The following is a 16,979-nucleotide window of genomic DNA, read 5'->3' on the forward strand; positions in this document are numbered from 1 at the left end:
AGAACATAAATATACAAGCCAAAGAAGCCCAAGAAATCCAAACAGAATAAATCCAAATATGCCTTCCCATAGACACATACTAATTAGTCTGCCAAATGTTGAAGACAAGCAGAAAATCCTGAAAGTATCAAGAGAAAAACAATGTACTACATACAAAGGAAACCACGTAAGACTGAGTTCAGACACTCAAATAGCACCATGGAGGCAACAAAGCAGTTGCATGATATACTTAAGATTCTGAAAGAGAAAGACATCCAGCCAAGAATCCTGTACCCAGACAAACTGTCCTTCAAGAGTGAGGGAGAGATTTAAAGTTTTCACAGATAAACAAAAGTCCTGAAAGAATATATTAACAAGGGACTGGCCCTACAAGAAATACTAAAAGGAGTTCTGCCAGCTGAAAAAAAAAAAGACAGGAGAGGGAGGTCGGGAGGAGGGCACAGAATTAGAGTAAGGTAATTTAAAGAATAAAAAGAGAAAGCACAAAAAAGAATATATAGATCTGACAAATAAATAAAAGTAAGATGATGGATTCAAGAAACGCCTTTTCATTAATAACTCTGAATGTTAATGGACTAAATTTACCAATTAAACAATACAGATTGGCAGAATGAATTAAGAAGTATAATCCGGCTATACGTTGCTTACAAGAGACTCATCTAGACACATGGATACAAATAGACTGACAGTGAACGGATGGAAAAGGACTTTCCATGCAAGTTGTAAACAAAAGAAAGCAGGAGTAAGCTATACTAATATCGGACAAAATAGACTTTAAATGTAATGATATCAGAACAGACAAAGAAGGACATTAAATACTAATTAAAGGGCCAATTCACCAAGAAGATATAACAATCTTAAATGTTTATGCTCCCAATCAAAGAGCTCCAAAGTACATGAGACAGACATTGGCAAAACTGAAGGGAGCAACAGATGTTTCAACAACAATAGTAGGAGATTTCAATACACCACTCTCTTCTATAGACAGAACAACCAGACAGAAAATCATCAAGGAAAAACAGAAGTTAAATAACCTGATAAATGAATTAGACTAGCTGACATATATAGGTCGCTGTACCCCAAAACAGAAGGATATGCATTCTTGTCTAGTGCTCATGGAACATTCGCCAGGATAGATCATACGCTGGGGCACAAAACAGGTCTTTATAAATTTAAAAACACTGAAGTTATTCAAAACACTTTCTCTGATAACAATGGGATGAAAATGGATCTCAATAATCACTAAAGAATGAGAACATTCATAAATAAATGGAAATAAAACACTCTTAAACAATCTTGGGTCAAAGAAGAAATTGCTAGATAAATCAGTAGCTATCTGGAGATGAATGAAAATGTGAAGACAACTTATGAGAATTTATGGGGTATGGAAAAGGCTGTGCTGAGAGGGAAATTTATTGCTCTAAATGCCTATTGTTAAAGAACAAGAAAGAGCAAAAATCGAGGATTTAACAGCACACCTGGAGGAACTTGAGAAAGAACAGCAAACTAACCCCAAACCAAACAGAATTAGAGAAATAGCAAAGATTAAAGCAGAGATAAATGAATGGCAGAACAAAAGAACAACAAAAAGAATCAATAAAACCAAAAGCTGGTTCTTTGAGAAAATCAATAAAATTGATGGGCCACTAGCAAGACTAACAAAGAAAAAGAGAGGGTGCAAATAAACAAAATCAGAAATGAGAAGGGTTGCATAACCACAGACCCTGAAGAAATAAAAGAAGTCATAAGAGGATACTATGAACAAGTATATGCCAACAAACTAGACAACTTAGATGAAACGGACAAATTCCTAGAAACCCACAAACACGCTACACTGACTCAAGAAGAAATAGAAGATCTCAACAAAACAATCACAAGTAAAGAGATGCAATCAGTCATCAAAAATCTTCCTACAGTGAAAAGCCCAGGGCCAGATGGCTTCACAGAGGAATTTTATCAAACATTCCAAAAAGTACTAACACCAATTCTGCTCAAACTTTTCCAAAAAACTGAGAAAAAAGGAACTCTACCTAACTCATTTTAAGAAGTTAATATCATTTCAATACTAAAACAGGGTAAAGTTGGTGTAAGAAAGGAAAATTACAGGCCAATCTCCCTAACGAACATAGATGCAAAAATTCTCCATAAAATATTAGCAAATTGAATCCAACAACACATTAAAAGAATTATACATGACAACCAAGTAGGATTTATACCAGGAATGCAAGGATAGCTCAATACAAGAAAACCAATTAATGTAATACAGCACATTAACAAATCGAAAGGGAAAAATCGCATGATCATCTGAAATGATGCTGAAAAAGCATTCAACAAAATTCAACATCCTTTTCTGATAAAAACACTCCAAAAGATAGGAATCAAAGGTAAGTACCTGAATATGAAAAAGGGAGTAAATGAAAAACCAATGGCCAGCATCATATACAATGGAGAGAGACTGAACACTTTCCCCCTAAGATCAGGTAAAGTGGATACCCACTGTCACCACTATCATTCAACATTGTGCTAGAAGTTCTAGCTAGAGCAATTTGGCAGGACAAAGAAATAAAAGGCATCCAAATTGGAAAGGAAGAGGTAAAACTCTCATTATTTGCAGATGACATAATTATACCTGGAAGATCCTGAGAAATCTACCCCAAAGTTACTTACTTGAGCTAATAAATTCAGCAAGGTGAAGGGACATAAAGCTAACGTGCAAAAATCAGTAATGTTTCTATACACAAGTAATGACCTAGCTGAGGAGTCAGTTAAAGAAAAAATTCCATTCAAAATAGCAATTAAAAGAATCAAGTACTTCGGAACAAACGTAACTAGGAACGTAAAAGACTTGTATACCAAAAACTACATAACATTGCTAAAAGAAATCAAAGGAGATCTAAATAGGTGGAGAGACATTCCCTGCTCATGGATTGGAAGGCTAAATATAGTTAAGATGTCAATTCACCCCAAATTGATCTACAGATTCAACCCAGTACCAATCAAAATTCCAACAAACTACTTGGAAGACTTGGAAAAGCTAAGTACCCAATTCATCTGGAAGAGAAACAGACACTGGGTAGCTAAAAGCATCCTAAAAAAGAAGAAGGAAGTGGGGAGGATTAACACTCTCTGACTTTAAAACCTAATATAAAGCCACAGTGGTCAAAGCAGCATGGTACTGGCACAAAGACAGAAGCACTGACCAATGGAATCTAATCGAGAGTGCAAAAATAGACCACCAAACTTATAGCCAACTGTTTTGACACGGCCCCAAATCCTCTGAATTGGGACAAAATAGTCTTTTCAATAATTGAGAATGGAAGAAACTAGATATCAACAGCCAAAAGAATGAAAGAGAACCCCTATCTTACACCCTATACAAAAATTAACTCAAAGTGGATCAAACACCTAAATATAAGAATTAGCACCATAAAGCTTCTAGAAGAAAATGTAGGGAAACATCTTCAAGATGTAGGTAGTTTAGCAACCTAAACTTTACACCCAAAGCACAAGCAACAAAAGAAAAAATAGATAAAAGAGAACTCCTCAAAATCAAATGCTTCTGCATCTCAAAAAACTCTGCAAAAAAGAGGAAACGGCAGCCAACTCAATGGGAGAAAATATTTGGAAATCACATAGACAAAGATTTGATTTTCTGTATATACAAAGAAATCATACAACTCAACAAGAAAAGAACAAACAACCCAATTATAAAATGGGATAAAAGATATGAATAGGCATTTTTCTGAAGAGCAAATACAGATGGCTCAAAAGCACATGAAGAAATACTCATTTTCACAGGCTATAAGGGAAATGCAGATCAAGACTACAATGAGATACCACCTCACACCTATAAGAGTGGCTGCTATTAAACAAACAAGAAAATAAATGTTGGAGAGGATGTGGGGAAACTGGGACATTTATGCATAGCTGGTGGGAATGAATAATGGTGCAGCCACTATGGAAGACTGGCAAATGGTTCCTTAGAAAAATAAATATCGAGTTCCCCTATGACCCAGCAACAGCACTACTTGGTATATACCCAGAAGAGCTGAATGCAATGACACAAACAGACGTGCACATCAATGTTCATAGCAGCATTATTCACAATCACCAAAAGATGCAAACAAACCAAATGCCCATCAACAGACAAGTGGATCAACAAAATATGGCATATATATATATATACAAACAATGGAATATTATGCAGCAGTAAGATGAAATGACATCCTGAAACACATGACAAGATGGTTGAGCCTTGAGGACATAATGCTGAATGAAATAAGCCAGACACAAAAGGATATATACTGTATGATTCCACTTTTATGACCAGCATAAAGGTATAATCAGAGGCTTACAATTCAGAATATAGGGGACTTAGAGATACACAGAAGCTAGAGATGGGTGAACGGTTAGCTAATGAGGTTGAACTCCAATGTAAAGGAATAGATAGAAGTGAAGGCAGTTCTCTAGTGGGTCTATAAGTAATAATACCACATTGAAGATGAACAACATTGAAAGGGGTTGTATAGATCTATGTGCCTCACTGATTAACACTAGAAATATGAATCAGTTCTTGCAAGAATTACTTCAAAGATATGATTCGTGTACAAAGAGTATCTAAGTCCAGGGTACAGGGGGACAACTATTATTGCAAGCTATAGGCTATGTTCAAAAGTAAAACTTCAGCACTACCACAGCAACAGCAGAGGTAAATAATGTGGGAAGGGACAAGAGTTAGGAGGAGGTTTAGATTTCCTATTTGGCAAGGGTGGGTTTATCAATTTTCTTTCTCTTGGGAACAATGAAATTATCTAAAATTGAGAATGTTGATGGACTCTGGACTTTGGGCACTTGACATGATGCCTGATGAAAGCAGGTGGCTGAAGGATGCACTGACTGAGAAGCAGATTGGTGAACGTTGGTGCATAATTATGAACGAAGGTAGTGCTACTTCAAAAAGGAACAAAGTCGTGAGGTATGCAACAATGGGAATGAACGTGAGACATTTGGTGAGGCAAAATAAACTGGAACAAAAGAACAACAATGATATGGACACCTTTAGAAAATGCTTACAAGAAAACAGGGCCTAGATTGTAAGCTTTTAAAGCAAACACATTAAATCCGGAGAGATTATTATTTCTGGATTTCAAGAGGCTGTTTTATTCATAATATGTATGTATGTGCATATATATAAAACCTGATATTTAGAGATAAGAACGAAGCTGATCAGGTTGGGGTTAAAGTAATTCAGAACACAGGGGTAAGGAAGACAGGTCCTATAATCCTGTACAGATTATTGTAATGCCTAGATACATCCTAAAGTATATTAAGCAGATAATCAAAATTATTGACAAAGTCCCTTGAAGGATGGGAGAAAGAATACAGAACTATTAAACCTAACCATCAGGAACCCCCCGATACGGTGTTAAACTTTTAGGGACACCCAAATACGCTATGCCCTCGATCATGAGGCTTACTCTTGTGAAATTTATGCAGGTAGCAAAGAAGCTTAGATTACCTATAGGCATGCCTAACAATTATTTCTGGAGGACCTCTTTCTGTTGCTCAGATGTGACCTCACTCTCTCTAAGCTCAACTCTGCAAGTGAAATCATTGCCCTTCCTGCTAAGTGGGACACGACATCCAGAGGTGAAAGCCTCCATGGAGATGTGAGAGATGACTCCCAGGGATGAATCTGGCTCTGGCACTGTGGGATCAACAATTTCATCCTGACCAGAAGAGGGGAAAGAACTATAATTAATAAAGTATCAGTGGTAGAGAGAGCTCAAATAGAGTCAAGAGGCTACTCTGGAGGCTGCTCTCAATGCAAGCTTCAGTTAGACTTCACTACCTATCAAAATCTGCCAAATCCTAACCAGGACCATTCCAGCCAATCTTAAAGAACACTTAGGGCAATACATAAGATTCCACAAGGGTTCCATACACTAAAGTAACTTTCCAGAAACCTACAACCTCCAGATGGGTTCTTGGTCTAAGTAAGTCCTGAAACCTAGAGGACCCAGTCTCTACAGAACATCAGATATTTTCATCTCCCTATCCCATATCAGCGACAGACCCTTCCAACATGAAAAAGTTAGAAAAAAGCCATAGCCCAAACACCCCTAAAGAGAGGGATGAAAAGATCAGAGGTGATGGTGAAGTTATACAGTGAAGATAGGATTTAGCAAATGAATATGACTGCTGAATCATTAAATTGATATCTCTTTTAGTCTCCGGTATCTTAGAGCAGCTAGAAGTAAAAACCTAAAATTGCGGAATTGTAACCCATGCCAAACTCTGAAATATGTTCTACAACTAATTGTGGTGCTGTGCTTTGAAATTTATTGCTTTTTTATATATATGTTATTTTTCACACGTAAAAAAGGAAAAAAATGTCAATTGTGATGACGAAAAAATATTTAAGCCTTCTAGCCTTCAATATTCTGGAGCAGCTAGAAGGAAAAAAATCTGAGAGAATGGAATGGTAGCCCATGATAAACTGTGGGATCTCTCCTGTAGCTGCTTGTTGAAGAGTGCTTTGAAAACTATTGCTTTTTTATTTCTTTGCTTTGTATATATGTTATACTATACAATAAAAAGTTAAAAAGAAAAGTCATCAAATGTAACGACCTTATAGTATAACCATAACTATGAAAGTGATATCATACATAAAAATGTAATGCCCCCAAAACAAAAATTAAATATTGAACAGTTACTTCCACATAACCTCTCTAAAGGAAAAAATAATTCATTTTCAAATCAAAGACCTTCTGCAATAACAGTTAGAAATGTGTACAAATAATATTTATCTAGAATAGAAACCAATGGAATACAAATCATATCAAACTACAAAGTGAGAATTATATAGCTATAACAAAACAGCAGTTTAAACATGATGACTTAGCTTATATTTACTACACATGATAAATTGAGGTTTTCCCATTATTTTCAAAGGTTCTCAACCGGGGGCTATTTTGAGCCCCCCAGCGGATATTTGGCAATCTATCTTGACATTCTTTGGGAAGTGCTCCTAGCATAGGCCAGGGTTGCTGCTATACATTTGACAATGAACAGGGTAACCCACCCCCCTCAAACTAAAAGTTCTTTGATTCAAAATGTCAATAGTGATGCTGCTGAGAAACCTTGCTTTGTAATGATAAAGCTGAAAAGCCCTGTTAGTCATATGAATTCTTATGGTAACCTATAACACACATAAAGTAATAAAATTGCAAAATCCAACTACAGTAAAGAAAGAACAATCAAGTATATACAAATATAACCTATTCTTCAGTTTATGTTATATAAGCTACTCACTCACAACCCTTCCCTCACCCTCCTTTCCTTCTATTCTACTGATCCTTGCTCATCTTACACATCTAAACCAACTTCCCATTTGTGTTACCACAAACACAAATTCTTCTAAGAAACAGAAAATATTGGCTTCATCTATGCTACCTGAGATCTAGAACTATTTAAGAAGAGTCCTATGAGTCTAAAGCTTAGTATTCTGATTAGATTGAAAAAGAAGACTACAAAAAGAGAACTTGGTCATCTCTTCCCAAAACCACCTCAAAAATTTAAGAGACTTGAACACAACATAAAATATCACTTTGAATGTTTCAAAACCATTATGAAAAATCTACTCCATCCCAGTATTTCACTAGCACAGGAAGAATTCCAAAAAGTTCACTTCTGGCTTATGATGGATTCTTTGGATTTGATTTAGTTGCACTTATTAAATATCCACTGGCTTCCTTTATTTGTCCTAAATCTCTTCTAAAACTCCTAGTTTTAATATTCCCAGATTAAGAGAACAAGTTCATTTTTAATCTATTAATGTTTTTCTTGATTTCATTTGCATGTTCTTTATTCCACTACATTCATATTGAAGCATTTTAATACCTTCAATCATTTAAAAAAATATTTGCTGTTTTTCAACAATTTCATTAAATACTTTCTTTTAAACATAATGAACCAAACCCCTATAACAGAGAAAGTACAAAAGAACATTAATTGTGCACGGATAAGACCAGATTTTGGACTTATTTTCAATACTCTCTTAAAAATCACATAAAATAAAAATTATTTTTCACGTAAAAAGGAAATCAATACATTTTAAGTACTAACCCAAGCCCAAACAAGATATCTTAGGGAACAGTGCTCAACTAAATATGGAATCAAGTTTGAAGGATGCCATTTTAGGTAAACATCTGTTTAAAAAGATCTGTTACAAATACTTTGCAGACAGACAACTCATTCATAAACAAGTTTTAAATGTATTTGGAAAAAACCCTCATACACAAGTATACCATTATTATTTTCCATATGAAAAACTATTGCTGACAACAGATGAATCTGTACAGTCACCCATATATCCAAACAGAAGGCAAAATATTTTCAATTTAATATTCTAATAATGACTTAAAATTCACTGTATTATGTGACTTAGACTAGTGATTTCTTTCTTTATGGAACTTCCTTTTTACAACTGCTTCAGCAAACCCTATCTTCTTAAAGCTAGTATACACTCAGTGTTTAATAATGCAGAAAAATTCACTCACCATTTCAGTGGTGTGCCTTCATATTCAAACCATATCTCACTAATGTCTTCTTGTCTCATAACCTTCTGAAAGTGCTTTTTCACTTTGTCAGTTACCAACGTCAAATAACTTACTCTTGGCAAAAGCAACTGAAATGAAAATTTGTAAAACCATATTTATTTACTAGTTTATTTTTTTAAAAAAAAATATATATATACTAAATAGGTTTTTGAGTTTTAAAGAAAAGCAGCCATTTTTTAGCACTATTTTGAATATTCTATGGTCAACTACTTTTTATAGAAAATAAAAGACTAGAGGTTAAGATGTTTAAAATGTCTTATGGGGGCTATCACTTTAAGTACAGTTTGCAAAATAAATGCCTAGCATCCAGAATAAAGAACACATTACTATCTACAGCGGTTCAGTAACACGTTTTTTCAACTAAAAATACAATGTAATCAGCTGTCATAATATATAGGATACTTAAAAGTTCTGCCACATATAATGTAAAGATTAAGGTGATTCACCTGAGTTCTGAAAATCACCATTTTCAGAAACATCTCAGAAACTATCCTGAGAAGATAAGCAACTCAGTCTTGACATTTGCCTTGACTTAACAATTGGGGCTTTTCAACTAACCCATCATGTGTTAGTAATCTACTGAGTATTAGATTTAGTTGCAAAGGATAGTAACACTAGACAGAAAGACAATCTCTCCATTTCTGTATGAGACTAAAGTCAAATGGAGATAGAAAAATACTAATAAAAAGTACTTATAAAAATACTAGATGGTAGCAAAAGAAAGAGCTTTAAAGGTCACAGAAATTTTCATTTAATAAACAGATGCCTACTGTGACACCATAAGTGCATGACAAAAAACAGTACCTGAGGAATATTCTAGCAATTGTACATTAAAAAAAACTGAAAGAAGATGAGAATACAGACAGGAAATCTGATAAGGCAATATTACATGAAAAGATGAAGGCCTGGAAAGCCTGAAAGATCTAGTAATCAGTTGGAATAAAGAATCTGGTGATTACTAATAAGGAAAATGAAGAAGACAAAGTAAAGATAAATCTCTTCTGAGCAACACATTAAATCTCATAAACTGCCACAAAGCTTAGGGTATAATGCTGGTAGACTGATGATTCTGCTACCGTCAATCAACTTTCTCATCTTGTCCCTATGGAAGGACCTGGATTTTGGACACAGAAGTCTGGGAAGGAATCCTGGGCTAAGTAAAGCTTCAGCTGGAAGGCTGCCAGGCTTGTTCTCCAAGGAAAGATAATAAAGGAAACATGATTTTGGATGTTATTATTTTATATAAAGAATCCACAAATTAAAAGGAGGCTGGTTAAAAGTAACGTTTTTGCTCCTTTACAGTAGTCATTAATAATCATTTCTTATTTTCCTAAGCTTCTGCCTCCCTTTGCTTTTGTCAATTGTTTTTATTCTCTTTCTGCTGTTTTTGTGACCTACTTACACCATTCTGTACTGATGTTTATTCAAGGTGATGCCTTTTCATCAGCAAATCAAGTAGAACAACTGGGCTGGTAATACACGCATAAAGAAATATTCTTGTTAAAGGAATTGCTATTAAATCACTGAAGACAAGATAACAGGCCCATCTAGGTAAGAGGACATGTCTGTTCTAGGAGCCATCAGGTGTAGGTGTGGGGTGGGGAGGTGATGAGAGAGAGGTGGGTAGCATGCTCAAGTACTGATACTATGAAAAAGTCGGATAGTATGAGGGATTTAACAGAACAGATGCTCTTTTATATACTAGAACGTCATTAAGGAAGAAAAGAAAAAGGAAATTAAAACCATGTATCAGGAAAAGCACCAGTTGTTTTACAGCTGTTTTACAGACAGCTTTAAGTAACTTGCCAAAATCATATGCTATTATGTAAATGGCAGAGAAAAGATTTGTAGAGTCAGAAATGACAGAATCATAAATATATGACACAGTCTCTAAGAAATTAAAACAGCATGGTAAATGAGCTATTTTTAAAATATATAAACAAGTATAATCTATTAGCCCAGTAAGTTTTCTATTAGTAAATCCAGAACTTGAATTTAAAATGACTGTTGGGCATTACATAGTTGTCTATTCTGTAACCAATGATGCCAACCTATGCAGAAGATAAAACACATCACAGCTTATGAGTATGGATACCAGTCCCTAATTTTGGAGAGTGCTATTATGTACTACATGTTTAGGGTCCAAAGATGCCAAAAAATTCACAAATGGTTTTCATGAAGCAACTACTTCTTTAAAATGAGGAATGAAGACTACTGGAATATGAGCTCCATTAGGACAGGGAATTTTGTTGATTTTTTTCACTGCTATATTCCCAAAGCCCAAAATAGTGCCTGTTTTATAGCAAGTGCACAAATTATAAATGTTTGATGAATGAACTGGAGATGCCAGAAGTTAAGTGAGGCAAAGAACCAAAAACAAGAATTAAAAAAAGAATGGCATCAAATAAAACCAAAGTTGTTGTCAACGAAAACAAATAAAAAGAAATCCTATTTATAAAGGACGATTCATACTGAAATGTGGTTAGAATCTTCTTTTCCAAATTGGTATGTGGGAGTAATCTATAACTAATATAAATATCTATAGTAACATTAAGAAATACCTATATGATTGAAGAATGACTTTGCTAGAGTCTAGATATAATTTATTTAGTAAATATTTAAATAGGCAAAAATGAAAAGAAAATAACAGATATCCTGCCTTTTACCTGCAGATTGTATCCCTGTTTTTCTTAGATGAATCACACTGGTTTACTTTACATTCTTCTAATATGAAAAGTATCAACCCAGTTTGGGGATATTATTTTCTTGCTCCTCACTGAGCGAGCACTGGAATACCATACTCATTAAGTGTGACACAAATAATTCGTTTTTTTCATACAGCTTGTAAGGAATATGTATTTATTACACAATGGTATGGAATACTTATGTTTCTGAAAAAGGTACTATAATATTATTCCTTTATACTAAAGCCAATTTTTCCAACAACTCTCAATTATAAAATTAGAGATTTACCAATATAGGAAAAAAACAGAATTAAAATATTTTAAAATTCCAAAGTGTCAGGCATTAAACTAAGCAATGGGGATCACTAAAAAGACCAAAGGGGTTCTGCCCTCATGGAGCTTATAGGTTAGAGAAGACAACAGATACTAAAAGAAAATACCACAAATATGATGAATACTAGTAAAGAAGAAGTCAAGAATATTGTACAAGCAAGTAGCAAAGGGATATAACCTAATCTAGGGGCTCAGGCAAGGCCTCAACAGGAAGTATACTTTAAGGCAAAAGTAAAATAATAATAATAACAATAATAATAAGTGAATTAAACACAATGTGGGTAGAGGGAGAGAGATAGTGTTGTCCATTCCAGACAGTGGAAATTGCAACAGAGAAGGCATAGAACAAATACAAAGACTTATCATGTGAGGAGCTGTTAGAAGTTGAATATAGCAGGAGTACAGAGAGTTGGGACAAAATAATACTGACAAAGTAGAAGTAAAGACTCGATCACAGGGAAGTCTTAATGACTTAAGAATTCTAAAAATAGTGAATCCTGAAAATAGTGAAAAGCCACTAAAGGTTTTAAGCAAGAATGTGACAAGATCAAACGTGTTTTTAAAAGACTTATCACTCTTAACTGTCTTGCACTGTATACTAGATTTCATCGTCGCTCATGCTCTCCTTGAGTTTCTTATTGGTTTATTCAGAAGTCATGGAAAGCTGTCATTAACAGTTTCATGCTTATACCAAAGAATTAAATCCAATCCTAAATATCTGGTATTCTGAAAATATTTCTACTGATAAAGGGTTACTGGAAGTCAGTCACAGTATTTGAAAATAAAGTCAGTCTCTCCTTAGCTATTTTACGCTTCCTGTAGAGGCCAAGGTACCTCTGGAAAACATTTTTACAAGCATGAATGCTTGTGTTTAGTCCAGGAGTAATACATTTTAGACTAGTTAGAATTACTGGTGGCTTATTTTCAAGCAAAGGAAAAAACAACTGGACATGAGTTTGCTATCTTTAGAACAATTTGTGAAAATGTTGTGAAGGTAGTTTTCATTTTCCTTTTATGTTAAATATTGAACAGAGCTATTATTAATGCCTTTTTTTTAAAATCTTAAAATTTGGGGGTGCACAGGCAGTTCAGTGGTAGAATGCTCACCTTACATGTGGGAGACCCAGGCTTGATTCCCAGACCATGTACTCCCCCCAAAACCAAAATATATATATTGCACCAAATACTGACATTAAGTGCATCAAAAAAAAAACACAAAATGTCTTTGGTATACTGAACTACTGTTTTCTGTGCAAAAAAATACATTACTGAACACTGAAAATGGAGAGAAGAGGGCAAAAGTGAAAACAAGGAAATTGGTTAGTACTATGTAATCCATATGTTTTTAGATGTACTAAGGTGTTGTTAGTAGTGAGGAAGTAAGAAGTGGATACATGTTTGAGAGATGGTTGGAATGTAAAATCAGCTAGACTTAGTTATGGACTAGATATTAGGGATCTAAGAGAAGGAAGCATCAAAGGACGAGTTCTAGATTTCTAATATGAATAATTAATTAGATGGATGGTAGGATTACTTGTCTAAATAGGAAAGGAATAAAGGCAATGATCAGTGTACTGGGGGTAAAGATGACAAGTTCAGTTTCAAATACACTCAGTTTGAATTCTTTCAAGACATCTTAGTGAGTATATCTAGTAAACAGATAAATATATAAGTCTGGAGCTCAGGAGAGACACCCTGGGAATTAGCAAGAGTCCCAAAGATATAAAAATGAATGAGAGTTCCAAGGAAAAAAGTTGAAATGGAAAAAAAAAGAAGACATATCCACAAGGAATGCCAACACTGAAGAACAAGCAAAAGAGAAAGATCTGGCAAAAACCAGAGAGGCACAAACAGAACTAGGAATATAAGACACTGGCAGAGGCAAGAAAGGACAGTGTCACAAGATGGAGAAAGTAGTCAACAATATCAAATACAGCTGAGAAAACAAGCAAATGAAAATTTAAATATATACTCTAGGTTTGGCAAAAAAGATGTCATAAGTGACTGGCAAGAGAAGTTTTACTGGAGTAGTGTGGAAATCTGGTTACGCTGAACTACATGGTGGGAAGTGGAAAGAAAGAGACAATGAGCAAAGAAAACCTTTTCAGGAAGTCTGGTTGGAAAAGGAAGGTAAAAGAGTGATGGAGTTAACGGAGGATTGTTTTAAGATGAGAAGGACTTAAGACAATATAATGCTGCTAAGGAGCCAGTACATAGGAAGAAATTGCAAATAAAATAAAGGTATGTAGAAAAAAGGTAGAGGAAAGAGGGAGGAGAATATCAGATACCACCAGTTTTCAGAGAAGGCAGTAGACAGGATCCAGAACACAGATGGAAGTTTGGGCAAATGTAGGAGAAAAGAAACCTCTTCTATTTTAACAGGAGACAAAGGGAAAGTAAATGTATGTGAATGTAGATTGGCTTTGTAGACCTGGTGGCAGAGAGTTAAGGGCGACTGTATCACATGGTTTCAATTTTCTTTGTGAAGGAGGAAGTAAGGTCAAGGAGGAAGTAAGGTCACCCATAAAAGAACGAAGGATGAGGTCAGGGTTCCAAGGTTTGAAGAGAGTGCAAAAGATTTAAATTAAAATAGTGACAGTGGAGAAGGGGAGAGACAGCTGACTATGGAATCACAAAAGGAATCCTGGGCAGTGTTTAGGATCCAGTGGCATTGACGACCCTCTGCCAGACTCTATGATTTATTCCAGTAACAAGTCACAAGATATGAATGAAAATTAGACCATGTGTTTTTATATTGGATATTCTAAATGAAAACTAAGGGTTTAAATGAATATAACAGAAACAATAAAAACTGAAAAGCTGCCTACTTCCTAACAAATTTCCTTTCCATTATTCCCTGCAAAATAAGACATAATTCTCAGTGAAACACATATAGGATACAGGCCAAAAGATTTTTGTGCAGAGGCAACAACAAAATGTAGAAATAAACAGGAATATATTTAACATTAATATTAATATGCTTTTCCAACAGAAAGAAAATTCCAGAAGATTCTGAATAATATTTAATTTAGAAATTTGGTAAAAATGGATATTTTAAAAGCTAGTTTCTAAGAGATAAGCTATAATCATATAAACAGTAAACTACGTTTCCATTTACCCATCCTAACTGCACCTCCACCTGAACAGGCCACTTGTGACAACACTACTAATGTCACCTCTCCTGAGCTTTGGGGAGTGTCTGGGGAAAAGGCCTGGCTCTTTAAAACATTATTATTATTATAAACCAAAGCAATTAAAAATATGTTAAAGTTTAGACATATCTGAACTACAACTAAAATTAGCTTATATATAATTCTAAAAGCAATGTTAAACGTTTTTACATATGTTCTTACTTACGCATTGATTTATGTTTAAGTATGTATGTATTTAAAAAGCAAAATTTGAATTATGCTATATAATTTTAAACCTTAGCTTTTTCTTTGATATTTACTATAAGCCTGTCATCCAATATTCTTCAAAAGCACAATCCATAATGACTATAAAGGAGTTTCTTGTGGGTAAAGAATTAGGAAAAATTATCAAAGAACAATAACAATTACAAGACAAAACAATCTTTCTCCTCTCAGATACCCAACACTTTTCGCCATGTTCAATGTGAAACTACTAGAAAACAACTTACGTCCCCAGTTCTTACAACAGCATTTTTAGGTTTAAACAGACTCATTTATGAAGAAGCAAAAAATCTATATTTTCTATTTGTTCTTTATTTTAACTGTAGGAAGTTATAAAGCGCAAATATCAAGAGTCTGATTTAAAAGTAACAGTCCTGTTACTTATACACATATATACATATATATATATACATATCCCCCTTTGTTTAGAAACTATTAGTAAGACATCCAAAGTAAAGGTGTTACTTAAAACAGTAAAATGAGTTAAGAAACAATACATAAATGATATACTAATCCCTACTACAGAAGGACAGAAAAAATACATTTAACAAATGAAATTATTCTAAAAATAAACTATGACCACATTTTTTCACTTCACGATGGAAGTTTTTCTATAGGCAGAAAACAAAACTTGATATTCCCAAATTAAGTTAAAAGGACTCATATGTATCTAAGTAGCTATGATTACTGAGTACTAGTAACAAAGATCGCCAAAGTCTCTAACATTGTCATTCCAAGTAAGAAAATCCAAAGAGATGATTTAAAACAAAATCCCAAGGTGAGTCTAGGGAGGCTTTCATTTACTGAGTAGCTAACAACCCATGCTAGATGCTGAGAATGCACAGCAAAAAAATGAAATGATTGCTATCCCAAAAAATTAATGAATGAGCTTTTTAATAGCTTCCTCTAACACTCTGACTTCTCATAGCTGGAGCAGACTGAAGAGTTTTGCTGCTTCTCAAACAGATGAGGGAGAAAGCAAAGGACAAGCTTTATCAAAGTGAAATGAGATATTCCATTACCACCAATACATTTCCATTTTTTCAGATCCACCCTGGGTAAACAAAATTACATGCTCCCGAGACATTAAACAAGAAAACCTACAAAAAAGTCAACAGAGAGTATCTTTGCCTATTAGGAGCTATTAAATAAATAAGCAAAGTATTATAATTGCTAATTAACAGATTCTATAAGCTTATATTATATATGTACTTAGAAAAGGGGGGAAAGACATTAAAATCAGGCGACATTTGAACTTTTTAAGAACAGATAACTCAAATCTATAACTCTATATGCAGCAATTTATAATATATACAATTAAATATATCTATTGTTTGAGCTATACAACTATTTTGTTAAACAGTTGCTTGGAATCACCTAAAACAAAAGAATGACAGTCAAACAAAATATTTTCAAAACAGGGTCCTATTACAAAACAGTATATACTTATGATTCTATTATTATATATTATATATGACTAAGAAAAAGAAAGTCAGAAGGACCCCTATCAATATGCCAATAGCAGGTTTTCTCCTCTGGGTGATAGGATTATATGTGGTTTTTTAATTTCCAGCAATTTGCTTATCTGTATTTTCTAATTTACTATAATCAGTATGTCTTTACATATAAAATGTTGGATAGCCGCTTCCATGTTTTTAGAGTTTTACTTACAAAAATGACCGAAGTTATATATCCCTTTTGCCACCATTAATGTACTTACATAGTATGGTTCTGCTTCTCTTTTAGTTATCTCATCCTGGTACAGTGTGAAGCAAGCTGGAATTCGTCCAAACCACACATCTCGAAGCACATCTTTGTCATCTGTCATTCTTCCAGTGGTTAAAGCAGCACATATAGGCTAAATTCTTTTCTCAACCAAAACCAAACTGAAAATAAAACAAAGAGGATTAGTCAGACCTTCGCAAAGA

The 16,979-nt window shown here is 34.3% G+C and overlaps 1 protein-coding gene across 12 annotated transcripts in view; it reads right to left on the reverse strand.

Annotated features, from left to right (window-relative positions):
- The window catches only part of ATG5 (autophagy related 5), a 336,061-nt gene that overhangs the window by 276,083 nt on the left and 42,999 nt on the right, over positions 1–16,979 (reverse strand). For all 12 annotated transcript variants that reach the window (XM_077162536.1, XM_077162541.1, XM_077162533.1 and 9 more), the window contains exons 2-3: positions 16,772–16,937; positions 8,562–8,689 (exon numbers count right to left, since the gene is read on the reverse strand). In XM_077162536.1, coding sequence (XP_077018651.1) covers positions 8,562–8,689; positions 16,772–16,879 — 236 coding nt within the window. In that variant the 5' untranslated portion in view covers positions 16,880–16,937. The remainder of the gene's footprint in view (positions 1–8,561; positions 8,690–16,771; positions 16,938–16,979) is intronic.

This window comes from Tamandua tetradactyla, chromosome 5 (genome assembly GCF_023851605.1).
Source record: "Tamandua tetradactyla isolate mTamTet1 chromosome 5, mTamTet1.pri, whole genome shotgun sequence".
In the NCBI taxonomy this organism is placed as follows: Eukaryota; Metazoa; Chordata; class Mammalia; order Pilosa; family Myrmecophagidae; genus Tamandua; species Tamandua tetradactyla.